Below are 14,806 nucleotides of genomic sequence, written 5' to 3'. Positions count from 1 at the left end.
TATATATATTACGCAGGATGGGCGACCAAGACCCGAGGGGTTAAATGCCTGGGTAGACTCGTACCCCATCCCTAAAATGTCCGGCACTTGGTCGGCTCACTTGTCCTGCATAAACCTCTTGGACTTGTTCACAAACCCCAAGATTTTGGACCTTTTTATCTTGGGGAGTGATTTGGTGATGTCCTCTCCTTCAAAAGTTTCAAATCTATGCCTGGCATACCTATCACACTCTGCGAGGTAGTGCCGTGCCGTTTCTTCTTTTGTTTCACAGAAGCGGCAAAAGGGGTCTGGTAAAATACCCATTATGAAGAGGTGGCTTCTCAAGGGGCAATGGCCCGTCAGGATACCTATCAGCCTCCTAATTCCCCTCCTTGAGTTAGAGAATAGCCATTTCGATTCTTTTGGTTTGATTTCCTTCACAAACTACTTCAATTGCCTATGTCCAGGGGACAGATTCCATTCTTTAAGAAATTGTTTCATGCCCCAGCAATTAATACTCTCTTTCGCTGTGCTTATAGAGTGGGGTAATATCGGTTGTGGTTGATAGATAGATAGAGAGGGCAGGTCTTAGGCAACAGAAAGATAGAAGGCTGGAATGATAGAAAGATAGATCGGTAGATAGGTAAATTTATTGTCTGATGGATAGGGAAAGAGAGAGAGGTAGGGGAACGTCTTAGCGAACAGAAAGATAGAAAGATAGATAGATAGATTGATTGATAGAGAGAGAGGAGGACGTTCTTAGACAACAGAAGGATAGAAGGATGGAAGGATAGAAGGAGAGAAGAATAGAAGAACATAAAGATAGAAGGATAAAAGGATAGAAGGATAGATAGATAGATTGATTGATAAATAGATAGAGAGGGAAGGTCTTAGCCAACAGAAAGATGGAAGGATAGAAGTATAGAAGGATAGATAGATTGATGGATAGATAGATAGATAGAGAAAGAGAGAGAGAGTGAGGGAGGAGAAAGGTCTTAGCCAACAGAAGGATAGAAGTATAGAAGGATGGAGGAACAGAAAGAAAAAACAATAGATAGATAGATTGATTGATAGATAGAGAAGGAAAATTTTAGCCAACAGAAAGATAGAAGGACAGAAAGATAGAACGATAGATAGATAGATTGATTGATAGATAGAGAGGGAAAGTCTTAGCCAACAGAAAGATAGAAGGATAGAAAGGTAGAAGGATAGAAATGTAGAAGGAAAGATAGAGAGATAGATAGATAGATGGATAGAAGGATAGAAGAACAAAAGGACAGAAAGATAGAACGGTAGATAGATCGATTGATTGATTGATAGATAGATAGAGGGTAAGTCTTAGCCAACAGAAAGATAGAAGAATAGATAGATAGATAGATAGAGAGAGTGAGAGAGTGAGAGAGTGAGTGATAGTGTGTGAGGGAGAGAGAGTTTGTGAGAAACGGAGAGATTATCAGGGAACAAAAACAAAATATATTGGATTTTTAAATTTAAATTGATAAAAACTTGGAACTTCTCGTACTTCTGATTTTACTGATAAAAACAAGTATTATCTTTTTCAAATTTAATGTTCAAACTACAAAGTTACATATATCAGAATGTCTACGAAAACTTAAATGCGGTAGTTTTTTTTTTTTTTTTTTTTGCCTGGGGCTTCCGACATCTAGGTAATTTCAGCCCCCAACCAAGTCTATATTCTATTTACCCTTTCAAACACTACATTCATACACATGAATACATCCATACAGTACACTCATTCCGTTTGGTCGGTGGAGTACTTGATATTACTCCACCAACCTATACTCAAACTAATCTAGATTGGGGTCGATGGAGTACTTTTATATATATTCCGCCATCGACCCCGAACACACACTCATACGCTCTCAACGTTCGAGGGGCGATGATGACGTTATATTTCACCCTCACCCCTCGCCATTCACGCTAATAAATACATGCACTCAGACAAAACATATAGACACACAACACATAAGACTATATACAATTTTTTTTTTTTTTTAATTCCCCTAGAAAGCGGAATAGAGGACCCAGAAACCCGCTGCAGCGATCGAGTACCACTTTCAGATTGGATGGCATGCCACCCTGTACGGAACCAAGGCATGACATGTTTCCAGTATGTGGGACACGTCGAGCAACCTTTCTATGCATAAGGGGCACTGCTGCGCGGGCTTTGGCCCAAGAGCAGGTGCCCGTGGGTCAAACGCGTATGGCCTATTCTTAATCGCGTAAGGACGATTCCATGTTTCCTGCTCAAGTTCTCGGGGGGCCATCTACGAATCGTGCTCTTGTCGCGCAAAAGCCTCTCGGACGACCCGGCCCACTGACGCTGCCATCTTTCTTTTATCATGTTCTTTACTGCTAGCTTGGCTTCAGAGGGGCTGGTCGCGATGGTCCGGTCTGGGGGGTGGGACGTCCCGGCCTTTGCCGCCTCGTCCGCACGTTCATTACCCTCCAGCCCGACATGTCCGGGGATCCAGACAACCACCGCTAGAATATTGTTCCATCATTTTCTCAATTGATATCAACATGCTTTCCAGGAACTTGTTCTATATCTATTACGAGATATAGATTTTGTTTTTAATCAAACAAAATGAGAACAACACTCATATTTTTGCCCTTGTTCTATTTATCGTTTTCATTTGTTCATATTTGGAAAATATTCACTAAAAACTGCAAATTATCGATATATTCTGCCCGGACAATTAGGTCTAATCGTCAAATTATGAAGATGTAAACGGAGACCTCGAATAAAGACGAAAATTAACCTTTATTATCGGACAATCCCTTGGCCTAAATTGGTTCAATACCATGACAATTATAGCTGAAGGCTTATCTGTTTTATAAATTCTCCAAATTGAAGCATACGGGAAAAGGAAAATTTCCTTCAGTTTTCATCAAAGACGAAAGATACGTCAAATGTGATTGAATTGAATGAATTGAAAATTGATAATAATTGCTAGCCTAGGCAAAATTTTTGTAAATAAACAAGAGAAATAGTGAGAGAGACAAATAGAGAGAGTGAGAGAGAAATAAATAGATTGATTTAATATTTGCCTATTTCAGTCATTCAGATAGAGTGAGAGGGAAAGGAGAGTAGAAAGATTCTCTCTCTCTCTCTCTCTTTTTCTCTTTCTTCTTCACTTTTCCTCTTCGTGTGTGAGACAGAGTTGTTGAGAGGCAAAATGCGTCACGCAGCAATTATTTGCAGTAATTTTCGTCAGCAATTGGAACAAAATAACCTTGAAAATTTAACCAGTGTTGATCTGCACGCAAATTTTCTCCAACGACATGAGGTCAGGTCCGATTTTTTCGCGAATCCATCCTTGACTGGGCAACGTAAGAGCAACAAAATAAAAGAATTTGAACCCGGTGACGGTCAGCGTGTCCTCTTGGGTATTCAAGTTCAGGATCTTCCCCAATACCATCTCCTTCTTCGTGTCGTTCGACCGGCGAGTACGTGACAGAAGGCAAGGAAGCCTTTCTCAGCCCAGGAACCGGATCCATTTAATATGTCATAATCCGAAATCAATAGATAATTTGAGCCCAATTTATTAATTGAGTTTTAAATTATAAATACCAGAGAGAGAAATTTCTGGCTAAATTAGATATAAACTAAACATCTCAATTATTTCCTACCATAAACGTCTCATTAAGATATTTCTGCCGTGCGCGAAAAACACGTTCTACAGAGATTTTAATCATGCATTGATTACCCTCATCTTTAAGGAACATGATCAAAACTATTTGACCACTAATGATTTTCTAAAATGATCGAGCACATCATGAATGATCGAAATATATTTCTTTCTGAGGAACTGGAATGTTTTTGTGGCAAAATTATTCACTTGAGTACACATATTTACATTTAAAATTAATTAGCCAATTTTTGTCATTTTGTGCAATTTCGTAGGCCAAAGAAAAATCGCCCTTCAATTAATAAAACATCGAAAAACATCTTTACAATTAATTTTAATTATTTATATCTTGGTCTAGGATGATCAATGGAACACTCGTTCATTTACCACATGCATTATTGATTAGCAATAAATAATAAAGTTGTACAAAAAATTTATAGCATACGCAGAAAATACGTTTACAAAGTTGGAACTTGGTCTTTATGATGTATACTGCATGGCTGTATTTTGAGGTCGTTCATATGTTTAATTTACAAAAATGATTTATCGTGAACATTATAAATTGAATCCATTATATTTCGTGATCTGACTGTAATGAAGTAACTTCATTCAATTAATTAATCTTTATATAAAGTATTGGTTAAAACAAGGGAAAATTCGAAATGTAGGTTGAGATGGGACGTTGGTGTCCGACTGGATCGAAGTCACGATAGCTCAAGTGGCAGAGCAACGGCGTGTTTAGCCGAAGGTCGTGGGTTCGAATCCGGCAGATGACACTGGCTTTTTTATTTCAAACAATTGAATTTCAATAAATTGAAACTCCGCACTTTCTATGTACTTAATAGCATAGAAGAAAGTACTTTCATATAGACTCCCCTATGCGAATATGGCATTTTACGTTATCGATCTTATCATTGTCAAATTTCAATAATTTTAAATTTCCTCAAAATTTAAGAATTTTTATTTTTTGTTATTTTTAGGCTATTTCTTTGAAGGTACTTTTTAAAAACCTGTTCTATGTACAAGGTTTCAGCGATGATGTGCCATCCTCAAGTACAATGTTTTATTTCTTTATTGATAAAAATAGGAAAATTCTTATTAAAAAAAAAATTAATAAAATAAGATGTGTTGTCAATAAAGAAATAAATCGTGGCACGTGAGAATGGCACGAGATTGGCGAATAGTACATTCGAACAATTTTGTTTAAAAAAACACATATTCAAAAAACGGCTTAAATATAACAAAGCCTCGAGACCGCTATGGCCTGGATATGTTTAGTATGTTTATAATGGGAAAAAATTTCATCACACCAGTTCGTGAAAGTCGTGAAAACCGGTTCATATTCAGTATATATCATCCTTTGAACAATTAATATGTTGGCAATCGAGATAATCGTTTGACGGTGAATTCGGATTCTTTTGGCCACTCCTTTGTCCTTGATTGAGAGAAAGATAGATAAAAAGAAAGTAAGAAAGAAAGTGAGAGATTTGGAATATTTAAGAAGGAGATAGGAATAGCTAAATAGACAGATATATAGTTAATTAGAGAGGGGGAGAGAGAGTGTGAGAGAAGGAGGAGGGAAAGAGATGAAGAGAGTGAGAATGAGAGAGAAGGAGAGAGGGAGGATGAAGAGAGTGAGAATGAGAGAGAGAGAAGGATGAAGAGAGTGAGAATGAGAGAGAAAGAGACGGAGGGAGGGATGAAAAGAGTGAGAATGAGAGAGACGGAGGGAGGCAGGGAAATAGGGAGGGATGAAGAGAGTGAGAATGAGAGAGAGGGAGGGAGGGATGAAGAGAGTGAGAATGAGAGAGAAAGAGACGGAGGGAGGGATGAAAAGAGTGAGAATGAGAGAGACGGAGGGAGGCAGGGAAATAGGGAGGGATGAAGAGAGTGAGAATGAGAGAGAGGGAGGGAGGGATGAAGAGAGTGAGAATGAGAGAGACGGAGGGAGGCAGGGAAATAGGGCGGGATGAAGAGAGTGAGAATGAGAGAGAGGGAGGGAGGGATGAAGAGAGTGAGAATGAGAGAGACGGAGGGAGGCAGGGAAATAGGGCGGGATGAAGAGAGTGAGAATGAGAGAGAAGGAGAGAGGGAGGATGAAGAGAGTGAGAATGAGAGAGAGAGAAAGATGAAGAGAGTGAGAATGAGAGAGAGAGAGACGGAGGGAGGGATGAAAAGAGTGAGAATGAGAGAGACGGAGGGCGGGATGAAGAGAGTGAGAATGATAGAGGGGGAGGTAGAGAGAGACAGACAGAGTGAGAGTGTGAGAGAGAAAAGGAGAGTGCGTTTGTAAGTCTGAAAAGAAAGACATAGACGAGTGGAAAAATTTAGTTCTTAGAAACCAAAAAATAAAAAAGATACATAATTATAATAAATTAAAATTACCTTAAACTCAGCTAACAAGGTATATTTATTTAAATATTTTAATTATTCATATTTTTAAGAGCACGACTGTTTGGTTTTCGTTGAGTAAGTCATAAGTTAATCGGCCGACTTCCTGCTGCATTTGGGCAAGTTGGGACTTAACCAAACATTCTGCACTTGCATAACAGATGCTTATCTCAAATAATGTTTATTATTTAAAATTCTACGCGAGTTTACTTTGCTCGCCTGGTCGTGGGCGCTGACCGGAGTGACCCTTGGCCTCGTGAAATCTTTTTCTCCCGCCATTGTAGCCCATTGACTTCTGAAGTTCAAAGCACTTATTTAAACTCACCAAAACATTTCAAAATCTTGAGGAGAATTCCATGGTGCAGTGAATAAACAATAAAAAGATATAATACAGATATAGATGTTTAAAAAAATGTTTTTTGGTCTTTTTCTCCAGACCTCTAAGATCAATTTTCCTGCTTTGAATTTAAATCATGGTCAGTTTGATTATATTGATTTTTAAAATAAAATTACTTTTACTTTTTAAGTCCGACTGATTGGCGGGGTTAATTGTTGGTTAATTGCTGTTGCTGGGCCACAATTTGTGTAGTTATTTTTTCCTCGTTCTTCATCATATTTCTTGAAATGGCTCAGAGTGAAATTGAAGTTTTACCTCACGTTTTGAGATGTTTGTGAAAGTCGGTTTCCATAGTTTGTATATAAATGTTGTTCTCACACGAAATTTGTCAGAGCAGAGATGAACTGTCGCAGGACATTCAGGTCCGTCCTTCCAGTTCTTTTCCTGGCCGCTGTGGAATCCGTCAAATTGCGTACGTTGTCTTTTCTTTGATAAACTGTTTAAAAATCAGGTTTTTTGTACGAATTTCGGACGGTTTTTCAGCGTCACACTGGGCCAGGTGCAAGAAGGGCGCATTGCAGAACGACTGCTTGAAACGTTCTATACAAAATGCAATGAGAGATTTGGAAAAAGGTCAGTTTTTTAATATTTCCTTTTTATGTGTAAATTTTTAAAAAATATTTATCCATTTCATTATCAAAATGAAAAAAAAAGGATGTTTTGTTTTGAACCTATGCCGGACGTCGTGCACTAATACCCTATACCAGTGAAAACCCACGTGTCATGTATAAAGTGAGAACTTACCGACCAGGATCAAAACAATATTTACATTTTTGTCATAAATGTTTCCTTTCTTACAGCATGTTTGACAGATAAAGCTTGAACAGAAATATGCATTTTTTTTATAGCCATTTGATTTTAAAAACTTTTTTACATGTTTTTAGGTAATAGAACTTTGGGTGTTCAACCTTTGGACCCTTGGAAGATCAAGTTGTTTATGTACGACCATGGTTCTGGTCCTGTCGCCTTGAAACTTACCGCCCGAGATACTTCAATCCTGGGCTTCAAAAACGTCAAAGTCGATCACGTCAGGTTAAGGTTTTATAACTGCTTTCCAGGTTTTATTTTTTAACAGTTGTTTGTCACAGAACCGACTGGGAAAAAATGGAATTGCAAATCAACTCGTCTAAGCTGACGATTTTCGGCAAATATGTCATGAACGGCAGTCTGATTTTCCTGCCCGTTGAAGGAAAAGGAAACTTCAGGTTCACTCTTGGTACGAGCTGAAATAACAATTCATAAATTTAAAAAAAGAAAGAAATTGTAAATTATTATCCAACAGACGATTTTACTACAAAAATGAACTTCATATTTGAAAAGTTCAATAAAAAAGGAAAGGAGTTTGTCAAGGTTAAAGAAGCAACGTTTCTTCCCGAGGCTTCAAAAATTCGAATCCGTTTTGACAACCTTTTCAACGGAAATAAGGTTTTAGGTAACTACATAATTTTTTCAGTGAATAATCAATCAAAATAATACATCAATTAAATTTTATTATCCAGGAGACAGAATGAACGATGTGTTAAACTACAACTGGCGGTTGATTCTCGACACGGTACAACCGATCACGTTGCACTCATTGGGCGAACCTGCAAAAATCGTCGCAAATGCCTTATTTTCGAGAGTTCCTGCGAAAGATTTTATTCTCGAATGATTTAAGATTAATTGTAACAACTAGTTTATTTATTAAAAATTATTTATCAATATCTTGACTTTTCCAAGCATCCAGGGCAAAGACTTAGAGAGAATATGATAAGAAGAATAAAAAAAATTATATAATACTTGTTGTTTTGTAGGTTGGTTGTTTCCGATCATCTCGGTTTACCTTTTATGATCGACTTGGTCTGTCATAGGCTATGGCATTTCGGACTTTTCCATGTTCAGTGTAGTTAGTAGCCAGTTTGTAGCTGATCAGGGTGATAAGCAGGTTGAAGTAAGACTTGTCTTCATATGTCTAAGTTACATTGTTTTTTTGGGTATTAGTGTGTAGTTTATTCGTTCGAGGCATTTCTTCCTCTTGCGTTGATCACCGCTTGTATTCGACGATTTTATGAGGTTCAAGGGCCGATGTTGTTTGGAAGCGTGGCGTCGAGGCCGGTACCGAGTGTGTGTGCCTGTTGATAGAGAGCAGTTGGCTGAGGCTGGGGCCATGAGTCGGCTGACTCTTTCGGTTGAAGGGACTCTGGTGCAGCAGTTGGCCGAGTGCAGCGGTTTGCCTGTAGCCGAGTAGGAAGGCGAGTTCGAGGTTAAGGCTGAGAGTACCGTTCCCATCGTTGTAGGTGGTTCATTAGTGATAAGAGAGAACTCGTCGGGTTGACGAGTCTGCTGTCGTTGTCGATTAGAGATCGGTGTTCCATCCTACGAGTCTGGTTTCAGTGGGACACAAGGTTTTGAATGTAGTGCGGTGGAATATACTACTCCAACAGTGCCATTCTTAACTCCTATAAATCCTCTGGCATCCCTGGGTAACTTTTTACCTTCTTTAACAATTCATCCCAAAGGTGGTCGATAGGGTTTAAGTCGGGACTACATACTGGCCACTCCAAACATTGAATTGAAGCCCGTTCCCGAAAGTCACCAACGATCCAAGCGGGGAGCCTTGCATTGTCATGCATAAAAATACAATCGTCGCCAATTTGTGGCATTTAAGAAACAACTTCTTCTGATAACACATCTTCAATGCAAAGAGCAGCGGTTAGGGAACCCGCGATGAAGATCAAGTTTGTGCAATTTTCCATAGAAATGCCTGACCAAACCATATGCACCATACCATACTATAGGATACTAGGCAACGGGTTTGTACTCCCCAGGCACTGCAGCCTTCTGGCTTATTGTACCTTCCTAATTCCTTGGTTCAGAGCTTCTTCTTAGAAGTATGAGGTCATTGACTGTCGCTGCTACAATTTCCCTAAGTTTTTTTCCTATGTTAGGTTAAATCTCGATTGAGTTGTTGCTTCGCATTCGAAGATGATATGGGTGGATGTTTCTTCCTCCTCATTACATAATCTGCAGATGGGATCATCGTTGTATATGCCCATGTTGTGTAGATGTGTGCTCAAATGCAGTAGTTCTATCATTCGTTTAGCCGATACCATAACACCCCACCTCCATAGCTTCTGCGGAGTGAAAGCATTGCGGGGAATTATCGTTCTCTTTTTCTTTTCCAAACCCTCTTTCGACCGTCAGAAGACCTCAAACAAAACCTTGACCCATCCGAAAATAAGATTTTAATCCAAGCTCAGACCAATTGATGTGATATTTTGCGAACCTTAACCGAGCTGTTCTGGACCAGTGATCCAGCTTCTGATATTCGCCTTTTTGTAAACTGGCATAAACATTTCTGACTTGTTGAAATCGTTGCTTGATCTCAACAGCGGTAGAATGTGGATTACGGAGTACATTCGAAACAATAAAACGATCATCTCTCTGAGATGGGATACGATGGCGACCCGATCCATGCTTTCTTGAGTAACCTCCAGTATCTTGGTAGCGATGGAAGACATTCGGACAGTTGTTCTGAGATTGATAAGCATTCTGGCCACGCACCCTTGATTTCTTCTATCTTCCAACTATGCAATGCCGAATCTTTATCACTTAAAACCATCACTCAAACAAATTTGAAACTTCAAAATGGTACAACATAAAAAAAAATCAAACCAACGGAACATTAGATAAAAACTTTGCAAAAAGACCAACAAATAAAAGATTTATTTACAATATCCAATTATAAACTAAAGTGGGAAATTTTATCTGTGTTTTATTTACCTCTAATCCTTTAAATCGGACCAAATATTGCAGTAAAATAATCAATAAATGATTGTATAAGAGATAATTAAAAATATTAAGTGGCCACTTTATTTGCCTCTGAGTGTAAGTGGTCAAGTATACAGGGTGTCGCAGTTCCTTCTGACGAAACTCAGGGAATCGATTCTACTCTTCGTTGGAAGCAAAAAATGCTGAGGAGAAAATTTTTGGAAAGTTCTTTATTTTGAAGATATTCGGCAATTTAGGTTTTTTCAACTTTTCACACCTTAAAAACATAAAAACGCTTACAACTTCCAAAATGTTGAAACTACAACAAATCCAATTACACCATTTGAAAATTGCTGTAAGATACTTCTTTGCAATAATCTGAATGACATAAAATGTTAGCCAATATCAATTGGAACATGTCAGCATTACAAAATTTAAAATATTGGTCATGATTGCACTTTCTACTGAGGTTACAAAAAAATACCTACAAGTTGTCAAATGTTACAAAAACTTCATCTAATATGTTTTACGTTGATATATCCAGGTTTTTAAATAACGTTCTAGTAGAGTTGAAAAATAACAATTGAATGTTCGAAAACGTGAGCTATGGTAAATTTGAAGGGGGGTAGAAATTCATAAAGTCGTTTATGCATTCGAGAAGAGGGAAAACACTTTGAGCATTTCCTCTGAAAAGTTCCTCTTTTGTTGTTAGGTGCTTGCTACAAGAAGAACCATTGCATTTTATTGTATGAAGCTTTACTAGTTGGTTTTTCTGAGATTACAGATGTGTCATTTTTATTTTACAAAGCGAGTTCTAATTGATTTATTTCTACCCCCTCTTCAAATTTACCTTAGCTCACGTTTTTGAACATTCAACACAACACGTCATGATTGCACGTTCTACTGACGTTACAAAAAAATACCCACAACTTGTCAAATTTTACAAAAACTTCTTCATCTAATATGCTTTACGTTGATATATCCACGTTTTTAAATAACATTCTAGTAGAGTTGAAAAATAACAATTGAATGTCCCCCACCGTTTTTATATCCCTGACAACCATTAAATATGGCGAAATCTATAACGCGTCGGACAGACCAAACCTAGGAGGATACGAGGACGAAGATGGTCAGAAAACGACTAAACCACAAATAAAATCATTATCACGTGAAGTGTGCCTCATGCTGTGAAAAAAGAATATATTCATTATATAAAGTAATCATAAATAACATTTAAAATAGCGTTTTATTTGGCACTCTTTTCGATGAATAAGAACGAAAGTTATGTTTATAAACATTCCGAACCACATAAATTTACTTTATTTTTTGGCTCACAGCCATGATTTTTTTTGTTTTTTTTATTAATGATATTAAGTGAAAGTGATATTATTGCTTTACAAGGTGAAGTTCGCGATGCTTGTGAAAGCCGGTTTAATTTCCATACTTATATATACCTGTATCTCGCAGAAAAATTTGCAGTCGAGATGCTCTCTTCCAGGAATTTCACCTCTGTCCTTACAGTACTTCTCTTGGCCGCTGTTGAGTCCGTAAAGTTGCGTACGTCGACTTTTCTTTGTGTTTTATTATTTGATGTTTGAAAATCAAATTCGGTAAAATTTCGCGATGGTTTTTCAGCTTCACATTGGGCCAGGTGCAAGACCGACGTTTCGTTGAACGAATGTTTGAAAATATCGATACAAAATGCAATGAGGGATTTAGGCAAAGGTTTGATTTTAATTTATTTTACGTTCAATTTGCGAAAGAATATTTACTCATTTTATATATCAGAAAGTACAAAAATCAATAAAAATATATTACGAAGTTTGCCAGAATTGTTCTTCACTGCCTGTCCTTTAGGTAGAGCAAGGGTTTATAAAATATTTTTCATTTTTCTTTGACAACCTTTTTTAAGTGATAATAAAGATGATAATGTTTTAACCTGCAAACCATCTTCTTGCATAATTGGTTAGTTTGAAACACTTTTATTTTTATTTTAGGTAATAAGACTTTGGGAATGCAACCTTTGGACCCTTGGAAAGTCAAATTGTTCGTGTACGACCATGGTTCTGGTCCTATCGCCTTGAAACTTACCGTCCGAGATGTTTCAGTCCTGGGCTTCAAAAACGTCAAAATCGATCACGTCAGGTTAAGGTTTTATATCTGTTTTCCATGTTGGTTTTGTTAACAGTTGTTTGTCACAGAACCGACTGGGAAAAAATGGAATTGCAAATCAAGTCGTCTAAGCTGACGGTTTTAGGCAAATATGGCGTTAACGGCAGCATTATTTTCCTGCCGATAGAAGGGAAAGGAAACTTCAGGTTAATTCTCGGTACGAACTGAAATAACAATTCAAAAGTAAAATAAAAACAAAAATCGTTTTAAATTATTATCCAATAGATGATTTTACTACAAATATGAACTTCATATTTGAAAAATACACTAAAAAAGGAAAGGAATTTCTCAAGGTAAAAGAAGCAACGTTTCTTCCCGAGGCTTCAAAAATTCGGGTCCGTTTGGACAACCTTTTCAACGGAAATAAGGCATTAGGTAACTACATAATTTTTTCAATGAATAATCAATCAAAATAATACATCAATTAAATTTTATTATCCAGGAGACAGAATGAACGATGTGTTAAACTCCAACTGGCGGTTTATTCTGGACACGGTACAACCGATCACGTTGCACTCATTGGGCGAACCTGCAAAAATTGTTGCAAATGCATTATTTTCGAGAGTTCCTGCTAGTGATTTCATTGTTAAATGATTTAAATGATCTTGTAACAATTTGTTTATTTATGTAACTATTTATTAAAATTTATTTATTAAAGTGATGGCTTTTTCGAAATCTTTTTAATCATTCAAACAAGTGAAGCCAAGCGATCAGGTCAAGTACTTGGGAGTAATATTAGGCGATAACCTGAACCCAGTACACCACGCTATTAAAATAAGGGAAACGACAAGAAGGGTGTACAATAGATTGAGCGTAATAGCGAGAGTGGAATATGGACTTAGCACAAAAGCGCTCTCCACAATCTATAAAAGTGTCTTCCTCCCAATAGTAAGTTATGGTGCAGCCGGATGGGCCAAACGACTACCTAGCAAAAGCAAAGCTATAATAGAGCCAAGCCAACGAATAGCTCTTATAAGAACCACAAAAGTGCACAGGACGATTTCAACACATGCCCTACAAGTAATAGCCAACACACCGCCAATAGACCTAGTCCTTAAAGACCAGTGGTCATCCACCAAAAAAAGAAAAATGACGCCATTGATATAGGAGCAAGCCAAGGAAAAATAGACTGGTTCCGAAGCACAACGGGGACGGAGGCAAAAGAGTACTTGGGAAAAATGACAAGGGCATAATGGCAAGAAAGATGGACAAATAGCAATAAAGATCGGCTAACATCCAAATTTTTCCCAAGCGTTGGAGAAAGACAAAAAGCAAAATGGCTACACCCCGACTACTGGGCCACCCAAATGCTATCAGGACATGGAAACTTCGCAAGCTATCTTCATAAATATAAGAAAAGAGAAAGCCCTTTATGCTCCGTTTGCAGCACTGAAGAAGACGCCGAACATAAACTGTTCAGCTGTATCAAATTCAAGGCAGAAAGAGAACGTTTGCGAAAGACCATCACCTCAGCAGAATGGCCGCCTAATCTCCAAAAGCTAGTCTGTGATATCAAATCTTTTGGAGCACTAAAAGACTTTGCCTCAAATACGCTTAAATGAACAAGTCCCTATTTATTCTATTTATTAAGTCCTAAATATTGTTATTATTGTTAGAGTTTTATTACCGCTATTTATTGCATAATTAAACATAGGTTTAGGTTTAGGGCTCCGGGCAGTTTTCCTCTTCTTAGTAAGAACATTTTAGATAATATAAATAGATAAAAAATAAAACCAAGGAAAAGGAAATGTGCAAGGGGAAACAAGCAAGGGAAGACCTTTTGTTTTAGGTTCTAAAATGAAAATATGGTCCCTTCAAAAACCGACCAGCGGTCTCGCCTGAAGGAAAGATCGTTGGGAGGTATTTTTATCCCATTTATTTGAAATCCCTTAGATATACAAAGTCGATTAAGCTAAAGCGTTTGTCCGCCGGTATGGGGTCTTCCTCAGGTACGGCGGGGGGGGGGTGGAAAAATAAAAAAAATCATTCAAACAGCCTGGTAAAAGATTTAGAATATCCAAATGCATCTTGCACAGAGTTTTTTTTTTACAAAAAAATAGATAACATTTGGTTTACATGCTAATTTGGTCTGCAAGACGAGTTTTGGCAATTTGCCGTGATCCAGTTTCCGTGATGGGTTGTTGTAGTGTGTCAGGGTTATAAGCAGGTCGAGACTTCTTTTTCAATCTACTCAAAGCTCTTGTTTCGTCGTGATTTTTCATTTCAGCCTACAGTCCTCGCTGGTTTTGTCTTCCGACGTGTTTTGCCTTCTCGCCATTTGAATGGGTTCCCTCACATCAGGATGATAGGAAACGACTAAACCATAAAAAAGCAAAACAATACTTCTTTGCTCATCATGTGATGTATTGCATGATGCATGCTATGAAAATTATATGTTCATTAAATAACCAATAATTATTCAATAGCATTTAAAACTCTTTCTATCTGGTACTTTTTTCGATAA

General features: G+C 37.6%; 2 protein-coding genes across 2 annotated transcripts; both read left to right on the top strand.

The window, feature by feature from the left end:
- The first annotated feature begins 6,759 nt into the window (after positions 1 to 6,759).
- Positions 6,760 to 8,071, top strand: LOC106664777 (protein takeout-like). The gene is made up of 6 exons (XM_014390770.1): positions 6,760 to 6,832; positions 6,904 to 6,993; positions 7,305 to 7,452; positions 7,509 to 7,636; positions 7,703 to 7,852; positions 7,920 to 8,071. Exons 1-6 carry the CDS (start codon positions 6,760 to 6,762, stop codon positions 8,069 to 8,071), a joined length of 741 nt encoding a protein of 246 aa, XP_014246256.1.
- A 3,577-nt stretch (positions 8,072 to 11,648) lies between these two features.
- Positions 11,649 to 12,936, top strand: LOC106664776 (protein takeout-like). The gene is made up of 6 exons (XM_024227107.1): positions 11,649 to 11,727; positions 11,806 to 11,895; positions 12,168 to 12,315; positions 12,372 to 12,499; positions 12,568 to 12,717; positions 12,785 to 12,936. The coding sequence occupies exons 1-6, from the start codon at positions 11,655 to 11,657 to the stop codon at positions 12,934 to 12,936; spliced, it is 741 nt and encodes a 246-aa protein (XP_024082875.1). The 5' UTR covers positions 11,649 to 11,654.
- Positions 12,937 to 14,806: the final 1,870 nt, after the last annotated feature.

This window comes from Cimex lectularius, unplaced genomic scaffold (assembly GCF_000648675.2).
Source record: "Cimex lectularius strain Harlan isolate CLEC.00 unplaced genomic scaffold, Clec_2.1 scaffold52, whole genome shotgun sequence".
Lineage (NCBI taxonomy): Eukaryota > Metazoa > Arthropoda > Insecta > Hemiptera > Cimicidae > Cimex > Cimex lectularius.
The sequence above is the reverse complement of the archived record's forward strand: the minus strand, read 5'-3'. Positions and strand labels throughout refer to the sequence as shown.